Source organism: Mustela nivalis, assembly GCF_964662115.1.
Source record: "Mustela nivalis genome assembly, chromosome: 3".
Lineage (NCBI taxonomy): Eukaryota > Metazoa > Chordata > Mammalia > Carnivora > Mustelidae > Mustela > Mustela nivalis.
In genome coordinates this window covers 42876037-42895149 of record NC_139022.1, presented here as the reverse complement: position 1 = coordinate 42895149, position 19113 = coordinate 42876037, and the positions used below count along the sequence as shown (strand labels likewise).

Sequence of the window (19113 nt, the reverse complement as noted above, 5' to 3'; positions counted from 1 at the left end):
CTTTTCATGCTGGAAAGGCCAACATGATAATGAAAATCAAGGATTAGGAGCACCTGGGTGGCTCAGTGGGTTAAACCTCTGCCTTTGGCTCAGGTCATGATCCCAGGGTCCTGGGATCTAGCTCGTATCGGGCTCTCTGCTCAGCGGGGAGCCTGCCCCCCGGCCCTGTCTCTCTGCCTACTTGTGACCTTTCTCTCTGTCAAATAAATAAGTAAAATTTTACTTAAAAAAAAAGAGAGAAAATTGAGAATCACATCAGAATGCTAGAGTCTACATGCTTCCAGAGAGAGAAAAAATTTACTAAAAAATAAATAAATCAGGAATCAAAATTGGAGGTCAAAGATAATTGAATAAAAATTCTGTAGGAAAATGATCCCTAAATTAGGGAAGAATAAAAAATACTTCCCGACATGCAAGGTTTAAAAAAGCTTACATCTGTTGAGCCTTTCTCCTTAGAAGGTACTAGCTCCATAAAGTAAAGAAGGATATAAAGGACGAGGAATGTATGGGATATAAGAAATGGGAGATGCACGATGATAAGGAGATTTAGAATACCTGGTGTATCAAACAACTTTTCTTTTTTTTTAAGATTTTATTTTATTTTATTATTTTTTAAAAGATTTTATTTATTTGACAGAGATCACAAGCAGAGAGGCAGGCAGAGAGAGAGGAAGGGAAGCAGGCTCCCTGATGAGCAGAGAGCCTGATACGGGGCTCCATCCAGGACCCTGGGAACATAACCTGAGCTGAAGGCAGAGGCTTTAAGCCACTGAGCCACCCAGGTGCCCCAAGATTTTATTTATTTGAGAGAGAGAGCACAAACATGCACGAGTGGGGTGAGGGGCAAAGAGAGAGGGAAAAGTGGGCTCTTCCCTGAGCAGAGAGCCCCATGTGGGGCTTGATCCCAGGATCCGGAGATCATGACCTGAGCTGAAGTCAGACCCTTAACCAACTGAGCCACCCAAGCATCCATGGTGTATTAAACATCTTCAGAGATTTCAGTAACTGAAGAGCAGTTTGGTTTTACACGAGAGAGAAGACAGGAAACTACCAAGGAAAAATAAACTATAGGAAACAAATATTGTGCAGAAAAGGAAAAATAATCATCACTCACAACATGACTCCTAGTCAAAATGACAAAATCACTAAATGCTCATCTAATCTGAATTTGACCCAAGTGCCTTAGGAGGATGGAAGGGGTAAGGAAGGTACATACATGACAAAAGGTCCGGAAGAGGAAAGAGATCTAAATGCTTATAAACCATCATAGGAAGTCAATAGCTAATACTTAAAATATACTAATAGTGACATATTAATGTGTGGAGTAAAATCCCCTGAAAACCAACTGAAGTTCAAAGTCAGGAAGTATTAATGGAGAACTGTCATTTTCACAAAAAAGTCTTGTAGAAATACTTGACTCTCAAAACTGGTGGTTCGCAAACTGGCTCATGGGCCAGTTCTCACCTGCTGCCTGTTTTTTAAAATAAGGTTTCAATGAAACACAGCAAAATTCATTCATTTACATACTGTCTACAGCTCTACTATGTCACACAGCAGAGTTGAGTAGAGGTGACAGAGAATATATGGCCTGCAAAGCCTAAAATACTTATTATATACAGAATTACTTTACAGAAAAAGTATGACACCTGCTCTAATAATATACAAATAGAATCCCTGGTGGGCGTAAACTAAAAAATTAGGAAAAAATACAAAGTAAATTTCTGGCAGGTTCATAATGTTCTCAAGTTAAATTTAAAACAAACACATGGGGTGCTGGAAAGGAGAAGGGAGTTAGGGGAAATTGGAGGGGGAGACGAACCATGAGAGACTTTGGGCTCTGAGAAACAATCAGGGTTTTGGAGGGGAGGGGAGTGGGAGGTTAGGTGAGCCTGGTGGTGGGTATTAATTAAGGAGGGCACATATTGCATGGAGCACTGGGTGTGGTGCACAAACAATGAATTCTGGAACAGTGAAAGAAATTTTAAAAAACCCTCAAAAAACCCCCAAACCAAAAAACAAACAAACAAACAAACAAACAACAGGGGCACCTGGGTGGCTCAGTCAGTTGAGCCTCCAACTCTTGGTTTTGGCTCAGGTCATGGTATGGGGTTATGAGACTGGGTCCCTTGTCAGGCTCTGTGCTTCACATGAAGTCTGCTTGAGATTCTCTCCCCCACTCCCTCTGCCCCTACCCTTCCGATGTGCTCTCCAAATAAATAAAATAAAATCTTAAGAAAAAAGAAATAAAACAAAACACTATCACAACAGACTTTTGTTGCCATATCAAAGCAACAAGTTATAGTCTTAAAGCATTAACTGTTTTTCCTAAATGGTGACACAACTTGAGATTTTGGCTTAGTAGATAAAATTTGGTATTCAGTGAAAAAGCAGAATGTTTTAATTGCCAGGACTTACTTATCTCAGGAGACTTAAATGTAAAAATAATGACAACAATACCAATTAGTTCTGAGAAATATACAAGTCCCAAGTGCTTGCCCACCCCCCACCTTACAAAGAAAAAGAAGACCCTCCAACAGCAGCTGTTACTCCTTAACTGCTTCTTTCACTGACTGTATTTCCACTTTGTAGCTACTAATAACTCACCTCAGAGATAATCCCTAAAATATGAACAACTGTATTTGTAAAACAGATAAACTAGAAAATAACTGTTCTAATCATAAGCTGATTTCACATCTTTTGGATAAGAAGTTATGGGAATCCTAAATAATTCGACTGTGTTCATAAAAAATTGTTCGAAAACATAACTACTATTGTTCCAAATCTCTGCTTTGACAACTTATTTTTTTTTTTTTTAAAGGATTTTCTTTATTTATTTTATAGAGAGAGAGAGAGAGCATGAGAGGGGAGGTCAGAGAGGAGCAGACTCCCCATGGAGCTGGAAGCCTGGTGCAGGACTTGATCCCGGGACTCCAAGATCATTACTTGAGCTGAAGGCTGTCACTGAACCAACTGAGCCATCCAGGCGCCCCTTCTTTGACAAGATATTAAAAGCTCTGATGAACTGTGTATTCTTTTTCCCAGAGCTAATTACATCCCATCATCCTAGATGTAAGAAGGTTTAGAAGACCACTGGTAATACTTCCATGTTTAGTGCTGACTCTAAGTAAAAACTATTTTGTTAAGAATCATTTTATCATCAAGTTCACTTAGCAATGTCCTGGAAGATATCCCAGAGTAACTGTGACTCAGGGCTCTGACTTCAATAAATTCTATTTTTTAAAAAAAGGCCCTAGAATAGGATTTATAATTCTAAAATTATGTTATTACTCTAATAAATGAAGACATCATTATGCTTGGATGTTGTCTGCCTTCCCTTATAACTGTGCTTTCATACTGCAACCTTCATGGAGGACTTAACTTGAAGAGAATATCAGGTTAACAAGAAGTTAAGATTGATTTTTAAAAAAAGGTCATTGCAGGGCACCTGGGTGCTTCAGTGGGTTAAAGCCTCTGCCTTTGGCTCTGGTCATGATCCCAGGGTTCTGGGATTGAGCCCCACATCGGGCTCTCTGCTCAGCAGGAAGCCTGCTTCCTCTTTTCTCTCTGCCTGCCTCTCTGCCTACTTGTGATTTCTGTCTGTCAAATAAATAAATAAAATCTTAAAAAAAAAAAGGTCATTGCATAACACCAGGGGTGCCATCACAGTGGGAGTGTGCAGCATAGAGCTTATGCATCCATATGTAACAGTACTGAGTTCAAAGAACATAAAAGGCCTGAATTTACAAGCTATACAGATATATACAATTAAGCAGTTACTAATCAGGTATAATTACTTAATAATTTAATATCAAGAATTATATAAACCCCAGCTTTACTTTTGTAATTAAATGCAATTTGTGTGTGTGTGTTTAAAAAAGCAGTAAATGTCATCAGTAAATAAAAATTATATTATTCTGTTCAAAGTGTTTTATTGCTAAGAGTACTTCCCCTCCCCCAACAAAGCCTTTTTTTTTTTTTAAAGATTATTTATTTATTTATTTGAGAGAGAGAGAGAGAGAGAGAGAGAACAGAATGAGCAAGAACAAGAATGGTGGGGAGAGGCAGAGGGAGATGGAGAAGCAATATCATCAAAACCAATAAAATGCTTAGGGATAAATACAACAAAGAGAGATCTGTACACTGAAAACTGTAATACTTTAATGACAGAAATTGAAGAGGGCACAAAAAATCAAAAAGGATCTCATGATTATGGATTGGAAAAACTGATATAGTTAAAATATCCACAATACCCAAAGTTATCTATAAATTCAAAATTATCCCTATCAAAATCACAATGGCATTTTTCACACATATTAAAAAAAATTCCTCAAATTTGTATGGAACTACAAAAGACTCCAAATAGCCACAACACCAATCCTGAGAAGGAACAAAGCTGGAGGCATTACACTTCCTAATTTCAAATGATAGTACAAAGCTATACTAATAAAAATAGTATGGCACTGACATTAAAACAGACATATACAGCAATGGAATAGAAGTGAAAGTCCAGGAATAAACAAATGCATATACAGTAAACTGCTATTTGACAAGAAGGCCAAGAATACTTGAAGGGGAAAAGAGAGTCTTTTCAATAAATAGTATTGGAAAAACTGGACACTGGTATGTTAAAGAATGAAACTAGATCCATATCTTACATGACTCAGTGAAATCAGCTTGAACTGGACTAAAAAACTTAAATGTGAGAGAAAACTCCTAGAACACTTAGGGAAAAAAATTCCCTGACACTGGTCTTGGGAATGCTTTTTTGGATGTAACACCGACAGCACAAGCAACAAAAGCAAAAGTAAAGAAGTGAGGCTACATCAAACTACAACTTTATTGCAAAACAAAAGAAACAACAACAAAGTGAAAAGGCAATCTATAGAATCAGAGAAAATAGTTGGAAACCGTATCTCAGATAAGGGGCTAATATCCACAATATGGAAGGAACGTATACAAGTCAACAGCAAGTAAATATAAAATCTCAATGGTGACTATGTAGAAGAGACTTATTCTCTTTCTTATCATTAATAAAGTTACCATTTATTATCTACTACAAAAATATAAAATCTGATTAAAAATGGATGGCGGTCTTGAGCAGATATTTTTCAAAAGAAGAAATGGCCAAAAGATACACGAAAAGAAGTGCAACATTACTAATCACTAGGGAAATGTAAATCAAAACCACAGTGAGACACTTTTACACTTGTTAAAATGGTTACTCTCAAACAAGAACTAACAAGTGTTGGCGAGTATGTGGAGAAAAGGGAGCCCTGCAGTATTGCTGGTGAGAATGCAGACAAGTACAGACAAGAGGGAAAAAAGATGAGGTTCCTCAACAAATTATAAATAGAGCTACATATGAGCTAGCAATCTCACTTCCAGGTATACACCTGAAGGAAATGAAATCACTATATCAAAGAGATACCACACTCACTGCAGTATTATTCATGATATCCAAGACCTAGAAACAACCAAGAGCCCACTGACAGATGAAATGAAAAAAGAAAACAAGGTGTATACACAAATACTCTTGTGTAAAAGAGTATTATTTAGCCACGAGAAAGAAAAAAATCCTTCCATCCTCAACATGGATGAATCTGGTAGGCATTACTATGAGTGAAAGAAACAGAGAGAGAAAGACAAATACTGCATAGTATGATTTATACATGGAATCTAAAAAAACCAAACTCAGAGAGGCAAGAGCAGAATGGTGGCTGCCAGAGACTTGAGGTGGTAGTGGAGGAAATACAAAGATTTTGGTCAAAGGGTACAAATTTTCAGTTAAAAGATGAGTAAGTTCTAGAGATCAAACATTCAGTCTGGTGATTATAGACACCAATACTTCATTAAATACTTGAAAGCACCTAAGACAGTACATCTCATAGGGACTCACCACAAAAAATTGTAATTATACATATGGTGATAGATGTGATAATTAAGATTATGGTAATATTTCATAACATATACGTGTATCAAACCATAAAGCTAAATAATAACTTAAACTCACACAATGTTTGTTATATGTCAATTATATTTCAATAAAACTAGAAACAAAAAACACAAAAATTTTTACCAAAATACTTAATATATCAGCATCGTTAGGGCCAAAAAGCAAAGAAATAGCTTCTCAAATTATCATTCATTCAGCATTCAGCTGGCAATCTATTTAACAAAAATGTGGTCTTACAGATATGTGACAAACCTACTTTGTAGCATTATGATATTTGCGAATACATACTACTGCATGTCCTTATTGCTTCTAATTTTTATAAACTGGAAATTTTGTTAAAGTTGGCTACTCAATACCATCACCAAAGTCTTAGAGAACAACTATTCTTGTTATACCGAAACATGAACAATGTCATAGTCTTTTAAGAAAACTAAAACATCAACAGATAATACAGCAAATAAATGCCATAAAACTTGAGTATGCAAGGGTGCACAAAACCATTTTTTTGGCAAAATGAAACTGAACACAGAAAGGATAAGCCCTGTTATTTTTACATCTGCTACAATAAGGCCTTTGAAGGGGGTCAAAAATACATTACCAGAATGTTTGATCTTCAAGAGTTTATTAGAGAAATGGGGAAAAAAAAAAAAAAAAAAAAAAAAAAGCAAGAGCCAGAGACAGTAGGTGAACTGCTTGAAGTCAGGCAGCTAATGGCAAAGCAACACTAATCTGAATGCAGAAACTCCTAGAAATTTAAGCCTCTTTCCTTTGCTAACCAGCAATCTTTGCAAATAGAATGCATTGTACAGATCTTCTTAAGATACATCTAGTTCTTCAAACTTTGTTTGATGCTTAATTGCTAGTTTTTTAAGTTAAATTTTATCTGTTCTTGATGGTCAGTTACTAATTTGCAAATCTGAGTAACTTACGATTTGCGGACTAGAAAAAATATTCTAATGGGGAAAAGCTGCAAATGGAAAAACTGTTAATGGCATGCTTTACAAATACTAAGGATTTCAGTTTTCATTCTTCAAGGACCAAAAAAAAGTACACATGTATTTCTTAAAATGTTTGATTTAATGGAATTTTTAGTTTAAAATATCATGTTTTATAAATGACAACGATCATTTAAATAACCCTTATTTCTCCTAAGTAAACAATGTCAAATAAAATATTTTCAACTTGCTTGATTTTTTTCTTAACAAAGCAATTTGAAATCATTCAATGCATTTTTTTTACTTCAAATTTTAACAAGAGGTAAAGGGGAATACAGACCATCGATTTTATCTAATAATTAGACTAACAGTCTTATTTCCAGATTACCTAGCCATCTGGGAACAGAAGTGACAAATGACAGACGGGTTTCTGAATTCAGTCTTTCTCAAGCAGTTTTCTTCTAAAATTATTTGAGATAACTTTCTCTCATTCTGTGACATCTCCAAGCCCCCCCTTTCAAATCTCTTTGGAGAGAAATGAAATATAAGCATAAAAGAGAGCCTTGTAAAGTAAGTGGGAGGAGGTCTGAAGCTTTGGCTGTGCTTTGGGTTTCGGCAGCTGTCTGCTGTGTCTACAGTTTGCTTAAGTCTTTGGGCAGAGGGTAAGAACACACAAGAGTAATAAGCAGAGCAGAACCGGTCAAGAGACCTTTCGAATTCTTTACTCCTCCTTATTTCACTACTGCTCACCTTCCTGCCTCACTCACTTTTTCCCACTTTGTATTCACTGATGTTCATACTTATATAAACATGCCTAAATAAATGGTCTTACACATAAGGACACACACGGTCTTCACATAAGGACATGAACATCATCTTTTGAGGCTCACAATCTTGCTCTAATTTAAAAGGTTGACAAATGAACAATGAATTCATCCAAGACAGAATGTGATAAACTTCACTGGAAAGATGAAAAATGGGGACACCTGGGTGGCTCAGTGAGTTAAGCCTCTGCTTCGGGTCATGATCTTAGGGTCCTGGGATCGAGCCCCAGATCAGGCTCTCTGCTAAGCAGGGAGCCTGCTTCTCCCTCTCTCTCTGCCTGCCTCTCTGCCTACTTGTGATCTCTCTCTGTGTGTCAAATAAATATATAAAATCTTAAAAAAAAAAGATGAAAAATGTTACAGAGGTTTACAGAAATCTGAATACAGTCATATACCTGAAATTAACAAAAATTGACTAAAGGCTAAGCATTCTCTATGAACACTTTTTACACCTGCATGAAAAAAGTCTTCATAATATTTGAGGGTATGAGGGAACCACAGCTTTCCTTATTTAACATTGACACAACATTTGCCATGGAAAATTCTCAGGAAATTGTGGTTTTCACACACCTCCAGTTTCTTCCATTTCAAATAAATTAAGTAAAAAAGAGGAAAACACCTCATCTTTTTATGGAAAAATTTTATTTTGGCATATGGGTATTTTTTATGAACACAAGCATTGGGTGTTCAATTCTGAAAAGAATCTTGAGAATGTACATGTGAATACAAACAACAGTCTAAAAATGAAAAAGCTCTCTTACATGCAGTGTTCCTTCCTGTGAAAAGCCGCCTACAACAACCTGACTCAGAGTGAACTGGTAGAGGCAGAATGCTGGGAGGAGTATTCTTAATTTTTATACTTAATTTCAATTCTAGTTTTACCTAAAGATATATGTGTCCATTTACTAAAAATAAGTAGGCAGGTAATAAGAAACAGTCCATTCAGCTGGATTAGAAGAACTCTGGCAACCTCTGGCTTAGAACCCACACTGAAGGCAACAGGAGACCTTTTTGCATTGGTTGGGTTCTTGTAATCCCTGAGACACCAGGATTCTAAAATGGAGTCTTACAAAATAGGGACCCACTCGAGCCTTTTCTCCTAAACCTTTGTTTTGTAGGCTGAGACCAGGGTTTAGACCTTAAATCTGTTATCTGCTAACGTCTGCCTATAGGTATATTTTTGACCTTCCTGGGCCAATATGTGCTTCGTTAAATGGAGTTATCATCTTCCCTGAGAAAGCTAACATATATAAAGCACCTAATTGAGTAAGCAACTGTTAACAGATGTTCACAAATATTAATTTGCTTCCCCTTATCCAGCAGTTGTTTAATATACCTGTCTTATACTCCCTACTAGATTATATATTCCTCTGGAAAATATTGAGTTTCCTATTCCCTTTGTTATCGTCCACCGCCTAGCTGATTGCTTCGTGTGCAACACGTTTTGAATTGAGAAGTTTCTGAAATCCTGGCCCCAGCTGTCTGGAAATGTCAAAATTCTCATTCTTCCACTCTCTAGCTTTCAACTTTCATCATACACACATTAGCTGCCTACTTAACCTTTCTACCCCTTTTCTACATTTGAAAATACTACACACACACACATTGTGTGCACATATGTGCAAATGAATGCTTTCTACATGAGATCACTGTTGTAAGATCAACTGAGATAAGAATGTGTATGGAAGAACTGTGTAAGCTGTAAGATATTACATAAATTATTTTGCTCTGCTCTGATCTGATCAACAGACAGCCTCAAATGTACAGAGCTCTATGTAACAGGCTTCATTTCTGTGAGGTTATCTTTCACTGAGCTCACTTCCTATGACACACTGAAGAGCAATCAATCCTTTCTTCACAACAACACTGTTGCCTGTACCATTTTTTAGAGGTTTAATTTATTAACAGGTTTTCAAACAGAAGAACTTGAATCCAATGGGAGAATATCCCAAATGAAATAAAACACCAACAAAATAGGTGAAATCAAATAGCTTTGGAGGAATCTGAAATGATTTTTTAAGCAGGGCAGTTTCCTTTGGCTTTAAATTCCTCCAGGGTTCCCTCAAGAACTTGGATGAAACAGAACTGTTTCTCCTTCCTCCCTCTCCAGCTTCCCTTCCTTCCTTGCTTTTGTTTAGAGGAAGGTATAAACAGCAGAAATGTAACCAGGTTTCACTTGACCCTTGACAGTGAGATCCTAAACTTCCTTTTTTTAAAAAAGATTTTTAGGGGCGCCTGGGTGGCTCAGTGGGTTAAGCCGCTGCCTTCGGCTCAGGTCATGATCTCAGAGTCCTGGGATCGAGTCCCGCATCGGGCTCTCTGCTCAGCAGGGAGCCTGCTTCTCTCTCTCTCTCTGCCTGCCTCTCCATCTACTTGTGATTTCTCTCTGTCAAATAAATAAATGAAATCTTAAAAAAAAAAAAAAAAAAAAGATTTTTATTTATTTATTTTCTGAGAGCAAGAGCACACCAGCATGCGAGTGAGCATGAGCACAGGAAGAGGCAGGCGGAGAGCCAGAGGGAGAAGCAGGCTCCCTGCTCAGCAGGGAGCCCAACATGGGGCTGGATCCCAGAACCCTGGGTTCATGATCTGAGCCCAAGGCAGCCGAGTAACTGGATGAGCTAGCAAAGCGCTCCAAGATCCTAAACTTTTTATCTGAATTAGTATTAAAAATCTCACCCCTATAGGGGGACTTCAGTGGCTCAGTCAGTTAAGTGTCCAACTGGATTTCAGCTCAGATCGCAGGGTTCTGAGATCTAGCCCTCTAGGCTCTGTACTTAGCAGGGAGTCTGCTTGTCCCTCTTCTCCGCCCCCCAACTGCCTCTCAGGCCCTGCTCAGGCACCCGAGCACTGTTTCCCTAAAATAAATTCATTAAAAAAATTTTCATGACTACAAATCCTGTCATATGCAAATGAATTTACTAATATAAAATAATGATGATAAGCTAATACAGATGTTTGTTGCCCATTTTTTTTCTGGATAAATGACATTCCACACACTGGAAAGTTGAAGGAAGGGTTGTAAATGGAAGAAGATACCCTAAAAAACTGATTTTATAAATATTACACATACACTAATGTTAATCTTCCAAAGTGAAAACAATCTGGCAGAGAAGATGCTTTTCACTTGAACCATAAATTAAACATTAATGAATACTTTTAAAATTCAGCAACCTTTAGAAAGCTCAAAAATTTATTATGGAAAACTGATTTTTTAAAAAATATTTTATTTATTTATTTTGACAGACAGAGATCACAAGTAGGCAGAGAGACAGGCGGGGGCGAGGGGGGGGGATAGGTTCCCTGCTAAGCAGAGAGCCTAATGGGGGCTTGATCCCAGCACCCTGAGATCACGACCTGAGCTGAAAGCAGAGGCTTTAACCCACTGAGCCACCCAGGTGCCCCTGATTATTATTATTATTTTTTAACTCTCAAGATAAAAAAATTCTGTAACATTTTTATTCCATTACTATTATATTTAACATATTATTATTTTGTCTGAGATACAGACCAAACCAGTTTAGTTTTAGTTTAGTTTTTCCTCTCTTTATGAAAAAATCCCTTGAAATAAGAATATTTACTGTAGAATTATTCTAGTACAAAATAAAGAAACTGTTGTAAAATCACGTTCAGGGATTTAGTGTGGCTTTTCTCATCAGGACAATGGCACCAACAAGTTCTCCCTTGTATCAAACAAATAAAAACCTTTCATATTCTGGCTTTCTTAAAATGTTTTAAAATCTAACATGTCTCATATCACTTGCAGAAAAGTCAGTGCTAGTCTATAAAAACAAAGAATCAGAGCATCCTTTCCTCAGGGCGGGAATAGGCAAACTGACATCTATAGTTGGATATTCTAACATAAGGCTCTGGATAATCAATAAAATAAATAGGCAGAAAATCAGTAAAGATATAAATCACCTAAACAACACCAAAAACTAAGAGATCTACTTGACATTTTTAGGACACTAATGCCAAGAGAAAACATACTATTTTTAAGTGCATATGAAATAGTCACCAATATAAGCCATTCTGGACTACAACACAAATAAAAATAATAAAAAGTCTGCTCATGGATCACAAAGGAAACAGTCATGAAAACACACCTAGAAGACCCCTTAACTGTTCAGAAATTAAACAACATACTTCTAACTACACCATGGTGAAATAGAAAGTTAAGGGAAATTTAAAATACTGTGAACTCAAAGAAAATGGAAATACAAAAAAAGAAAAGAAAAGAAAATGAAAATACAACCTATCAAATTTAAGGGTGCAGCTAAAGGAGTGCTTACATAAAGCAACTTTGCAACACTAAATGCTTGTTAGAAAAGAAGCAATCTCTAAAATCAGTAACTGAAGTTTCCACATTAAGAAACTAGAAAAAAAAAGCAAAGTGGACATAAATGCAAGAAACATGAAATAATATACATTAGAGCAAATGCCAATGAATGTGAAAACAGAGAAGCAACACAGAAACATCCATTAATCCAAAATCCGCTCTTAGGCTGGAACTGTCCTATGTAGACATTAGCAAAGCAGGCAGAAATGAAAAAGGGGAAAATAGTAGGAGCAGGAGAACTGGGTAAAAGTCCCAACTGCCATTTGGTATACTTTTACTCAGCTCACTTCATTCTTTCTGACCTACAGTTCCCTCATTTGTAAAAAGAGGGTAAAAATAATCTTTCACAAGTACTAAGTACAGAGATTAAATGAAATAGTCATAAAAATTATTTGGAAAAAATAAAAATATTCTGTTATGATTATTAAAATTAACAAATGAATTGTTACTAACACACGAATGCCACATTAAGTTCAACATACATTTACGGACCTTGAAGATGTGCTATCATAAGCAAAGCAAAATTTGTAAATTACCATAAAAAATTTTTTTTGACGGCAATAACAGAGCTGAAGTGGGGAAAATCATCATATTCTAATAGTAACTGGGTTAAGTTTTTTTCTTCAAGGAAAAAAGTGGTAAGAAAAAGTTGGTCAACCATATAAAGAGGTAACTTTTTTAAAAAGAAAGTCAATCCATTGCAGACACACCTTTTTGCAGATTTTTTCAAAGCTGATATCATCACCGAGCGCAGATTTAGTTACTACATCAGGTTTCAATTCCTGTTAAAAAAAAAAGGGGGGGGGGGATTTTAGTTATGAGTTTAATCTTACTTACCTATTTATTTTTGTGGGAGAGGAGCATAGGGAGAGGTAAGAGAATCTTAAGCAGGTTTCATGCCCAGCATGGAGCCCTAAGTGGGGCTCTATCTCACGACCCTGAGGATCATGACCTCAACTGGAATCAAGAGTAGGATGCTTAACCGACTGAGCCACCCAGGCACGCAGTTATGAGTCTAATTTTAATGCACCATTCAGTATTTAATGCATCATTCATTATTTTAATACTTCCCATGTTTTGCTTTTATGAAATCTGATATTAAATAAGTTCTTAATTTTAGATGAGAACAACTTCAATCACATAGTATGAAATTATCATACTATGAAAAACCACAGCAAAATGAATTTAAGAGCTAATCCTCCTAGGACAAATACAATCAGATTCCATGGAAGCCAGCAAATTTCATGTGCCATGAAATTTCCAGCTTAGTAACAGTTCTTTAATGAAAATAAGATTAATATTACTCAAAATATTAATTTAAAACTTCTACATTTCAAAGAAAGTATTACCTTATTTTAATGACATTTCAGGACATCAGTAATTATATCATTTTATAGAGAAATGTCAAGATTTATAAAGAAATGCATACTTTTATTTATTTATTTTTTTTGACAGAGATCACAAGTAGGCAGAGAGGCAGGCAGAGAGAGAGAGGAAGCAGGCACCCCGCTGAGCAAGAGATCCTGATGCTGGGCTTGATCCCAGGACCCTGGGATCATGACCTGAGCTGAAGGCAGAGGCTTTAACCCACTGAGCCACCCAGGCACCCTGAGAAATGCATACTTTTAATTAATGATTAAATAATATAACCTATGGGGCGCCTGGGTGGCTCAGTGGGTTAAGCTGCTGCCTTCGGCTCAGGTCATGATCTCAGGGTCCTGGGATAGAGTCCTGCATCGGGCTCTCTGCTCAGCAGGGAGGCTGCTTCCCTCTCTCTCTCTGCCTGCCTCTCCGTCTACTTGTGATTTCTCTCTGTCAAATAAATAAATAAAATCTTTAAAAAAAAAAATAATAATCTAACCTACAAAAGACTTTTACATTGTGCAAGGAATTAATCCAAATTTATTTTAGAAAATTAAAACCAGAAAAGCAGAGAAAAATAAGTAAAATTACTAACAGTGTTTACATGGTTGTAATTTCAATATACACCCTTTTATATGCTTCTTTAAGAGAATTAAGTTTGATAATATAGTTCACTAAAGAATGAGAGCTTTAGATCCCACAAAAATGAAATTTCTCTTAACAGTTATCAAGTTATGCTACCATGCATGAAAAACTACAATAGACATTTGTGTATTTTTTTCAAAATACTATTTGGAAGAAAGGTAAATAAAATCAGATAGTTCGTTTTAAAATAACACTGAGTGACAGTAAGTTAGATAAATGTGTGATATGGTAAAAAAAAAAATAAACTATTCCGTGAAAATTATTTAAATTATATATAGTTTTAAGATTTATTTAGAGACAGAGAGAGAGACACAGAGACAGAGAAAAAAGGAGAGAGAGTATGAAGCACACTCCACACTGAGCATGAAGCTGTGTGCTCAGACTCACAACACTGTGCTCAGACTCACAACACTGGGATCACAACCTGAGCCAAAACCAAGGGTTGGAGGCTTAACTGACTGTGTCACCAAGGTGACCCCAAATTATATTTTAAGCAAAAATAGGATCAGGGCACCTGCATTGCTGAGCTGAGTTGGTTGAGCCTCCAACTCTTGGTTTTGGCTCAGTCCCTGTTAAGGGGTCATGAGATCAAGCCCTGCCTTGGGCTCCCTCTCAGCGGGGAGTCTGCTCTCTTTCTTTCTACCTCGGTCCCTCTCCCCACTCACATACTTGCAGCCATACTCTCTCTCTCTCTCCTTCTCAAATAAACAAATGCATCTTAAAAAAAACAACAACAAAACAAAAAAACACCAGGACCATAGCATTTTGTAAACTAGTTTTATCATTTAATGACAGAGCAAATATCTATCCATTTTCTTTTTATTCTCTTACATAGCTGTCCTTATTTATTTAACCAACCTATTATTGGACATTAGTATGTTTTCTGATTTTTTAAATCTTTTTAATAAGAATGGAGTAACTATCCTTGTATATGCTGATTTGTATAACTCCTGAAAAATTACCACATGTTCTGTAGTAAAGAGCTATACTATGCTTTTGGAAGATGAACTGAATGAAAAAAAAAAAAAAAAAAAAAAAAAAGCAATACTGATATTAACGGTCCAATGTCAGAAAGATCAGAAAGCACAGTTTCTGAGAATACAGAATATTTTGTATGCAGGAATACAACTGGGAAAAAATGTGTATGTAAAACAAATGTATATAAAGAGCATGAAAATAATAGACTCTTTTAAATGTGTGTGTGTGTGTGTAATATCTCTTTAGAAATTAATGAGCTAATTTGAAAGATGGCCTCCCTGTCAGTTTAAAGTCACTAAAACTATTTATAATTAAAAACATCCAAATTTGGGGCACCTGGGTGGCTCAGTGGGTTAAAGCCTCTGCCTTCAGCTCAGGTCATGATTCCAGGGTCCTGGATCAAGTCCCGCATTGGGCTCTCTGCTCAGCGGGGAGCCTACCCCCCAACCCCCCGCCCTACCGCCAACCTCTCTGCCTACTTGTGATCTCTGTCTGTCAAATAAATAAATGAAAAAATCTTTAAAGTCCAATTTTTTTTGTTGGCTGGCTATAAGTATCTTTTTTCTACTCTGTAAGTAAAAAAAAATCATTCTAAGAGTAAATCAGTTTAGTGTTATTGCAAATATGAAATTAATATGTACAGAAGATAATGCTGCTTAAATTTCAACCAATCCTCATACTCCCTCCAAAAGAATAAACTCAACAAGGACTATGTGAACCATGCCTTCATCATTATGAGGGGATAGAGGATACAATAAATTTCAAAGTATCTCCAAGATGAGAAACTAACACCAAACTCAACCTAGCACTCACTGCATTACAAACTTGCACAGAGAAACAGGGAGTATAAGATTAAGATACTGGGGAAGTTGATAACTAGAAAAAAACCTCCAAATTGGATCTAAAAGCAAAACTCAAGTCTACACTATATAGATATGAGATACCCAAAAAACAGAGCAATTCAAAAAGGCTAAAAATAAATTCACCAAGATATATGAGGCAAATAGCAACAGTAAGAAAGCAGGAATTGAGGGGCACCTGGGTGGCTCAGTGGGTTAAAGCCTCTGCCTTCGGGTCAGGTCATGATCTCAGGGTCCTGGGATGGAGTCCCTCTCTGCTCAGCAGGGAGCCTGCTTCCTCCTCTTTCTCTCTCTGCCTGCCTCTCTGTCTACTTGTGATCTTTCTCTGTCAAATAAATAAATAAAATCTTAAAAAAAAAAAAGAAAAAGAAAACAGGAGTTGAGATCATGTATCAGAGGAAGAATAATTAAAGAAAAAAATGAAATAAGACACAGGAGATTTCCAAGATATGGAAAAACGGAAACATACTATTAACAGAAGACTTTTATACAGCAGTTCAGTGAAAACAGGGGGGAAAGCATTAGAAAATCTTAACATAATTTTGAATCTATCTTACAGATTTATTTTGAACATTTTATCTGTCTTATATTTATTTTGAACATTAAAAAATTTATCGTATAGTAAGTCAAAGTAGGTATTAGTAAGTTCATCAAGTAAAATGCTAAAAACAACATTCCCTGATCCCAGTGAAAAAGCAGGAATTAAAGAAAACCAACAGACAAAAAGGCTTATCTACCCAGAATTTTTAAAACAAAACAAAACAACAAAAACTTCAAACAACTCTTGGGAAAGGGAAAATATAAACAGAAATTTCAGGGTTTCTGAAAATTAATAAGGCAACACTGCATTTCATAATCTATGGGACACATTGAAAGTGGTTTTTATTTTTGAGACAAGTATATAAATAAGGAAACAAAAGTGAATGAATAGTCAACTAAAAGGAACCTAAATTATCTTTTTTCTTCATTTCTCAAATGGAAAGGAAGACTCACATCATGTGATTTTTCCAAGGTCCTATTGTTAGTAGGTGGTAAGACTGACCTAATTAATTAAAGATTAATTAATTAATTAATAACTGACCTAATTAACGATCTATTGGATCATAATCTATTTTATTGCCACTTTGATATAATCCAAAAGATTTCCACCATATTTAAAGCATTGATATAAAAACTGACACAAAAGTTAAACTCTATCTCATGGTTCACAATGTCATGTGTACTAAACATGTTCAGAATCTTCTAGGTATAAGAACCTTCTAGTCTGTTGTTGTTGTTTTTTTTTTTTTAAAGATTTTACTTATTTGACAGACAGAGAGAAATCACAAGTAGGCAGAGAGGCAGGCAGAGAGAGGGGAGAAAGCAGGCTCCCCACGGAGCAGAGAGCCCGACGCTCCGGGCTCGATCCCAGGACCCTGGGATCATGACCTGAGCCGAAGGCAGAGGCTTTAACCCACTGAGCCACCCAGGTGCCCCAGAACCTTCTAGTTTTAAAGTAGGAAGAAATGATTTATAGAAGCTTATTTATTATACCTTTCAAAACAAACAAAAAATAGGTGTTTTTTAACAAGTGTGAGGCACTAAGCAACCCCAGCACCTAATTCTGGCAACTTACGTGGTCTTTCTGAAATACCATTGGGAAAATGTTATAAAGGTTCAAAATACAGAATACGCTTAACAGGGAAACTGAAATTGATCTGACTTTAATGAGGTTGAGAATATTTAAAGAAAGATGAGTGCCAATAAAAAAGGCTGGGCATTTCTTGGGTAAACTACAAGCAGGAGGCACCGTCAAGATCTGTGAAGGGTCTGAAAGTTAGTAAGTAAGCCTGACATGTGGCTTACTTACTGTAAGTAAGTAAGGATGCAAGCAGAAGACATAAACTCTTGGGCCTGAGATAAAGAGTGGTTTACTACTCAAGTGCCAGAGTACCTGCTCTCTATCTCATCTGTTCTTTCTGAAAAAACTCAAAAACCCTAGACACACAGTAGACAATAAACTTAAATTATCCACACAATCAAAACTAAAGAAGCCTTTAAGGAATGTAATACCTCTGAAAAATGACTACTAAGCAGAGAACATATTCTTAAACTGAAGAAGGGAAAAGCATCGGTTTACATTCTTACTTTGGCAGTATAACCAGCAACACAAATTAGGATTTTAATAACCTCTACTTTTACAACATAAGTAACTATTATTTGCACATTATGTACTAGGTTACTAGGTTGAATGGCTTTCCAAATATGTCCATGTCCCAATTCCCAGAGCCTGCGAGTGTGCTACCTTACAGGGCCAAAGGGATCTTGCAGATTTAACTAAATTAAGGATTTTTAAGATGTGTGTATTATCCTGAATTATCCAGATGGTCCTAAAGTAACCAAGAGTCTTCATGGGAGAGGAGCAGAGAATAGGAGTTAGATAAAGAGAACAGGGTGGCAGTGGGGGAGGGAGAAAGGAAATGAGCAAGAGCAGGAGACTGAAACCTGAAGATGCTACCCTGGTGGCCTTGACGATGAAAGGAGGGGCCATGAGCAAAGGAATCCCAGTGGCCTCTAAAAGCTGAAGATGGCAGGAGATTGATTCTCCTCTAGACTCTCCAGAAGGTATACAACCTTGATGACACTCTGATTTTAAGGCTTCTGACTGCTTGAACTCTAAGATACTATATCCTTGCTGTTTTAAGCCATTAAATTTATGATAATTTTTTAGAGCAGCACTAAGAAGCTAAAATACTTTCTATCTCCTACCAACCTTCATATTATTCATTATGCTGTATTATTTGGACAAGCACTCTGTACCATAAATAATGCCCAGAGTAAAATACTTACCTTATATTATCGAAATAAGATTTAGATGCAGATGAATGACTTAAGCATTCCTTATGACAACACTCATTCTTGGGTATTTTGGAGCCAGCTTGTTTATTGCCTTTGTTTTAAATATAAGCACATGACAGCACAGGGGATGCTATCTCCTAAGTTTAGTTCATACAATACTTTTAAATAGTATTTAAGTAGCAAAACTGTACAGCTAGGAATGCTATACCAAACCTAGAATTTTTATTTAGTGCTAACATAAGTAGACAGTGAGAAGCTAATAAATCAAATGTCTTTTTAGACAATGCAAAAACAGAAATAAATACAATATATTATGAAGTTATTCCTCCTTCCCTGTATGTTTACTCATAAGGGATCAGGTACTGCTTTCAGAATAAGA

At 36.4% G+C, this 19113-nt stretch overlaps 1 protein-coding gene across 4 annotated transcripts in view; it reads right to left on the bottom strand.

The window, feature by feature from the left end:
* SRFBP1 (serum response factor binding protein 1) overlaps window positions 1-19113 on the bottom strand; it is a 67117-nt gene that overhangs the window by 10394 nt on the left and 37610 nt on the right. For 3 of the 4 annotated variants that reach the window (XM_082723402.1, XM_082723401.1, XM_082723399.1), the window contains one exon: window positions 12762-12833. The exons of the other annotated variant lie outside the window; for it this stretch is intronic. In XM_082723402.1, coding sequence (XP_082579528.1) covers window positions 12762-12833 — 72 coding nt within the window. The remainder of the gene's footprint in view (window positions 1-12761; window positions 12834-19113) is intronic. 4 annotated transcript variants of the gene reach the window in all.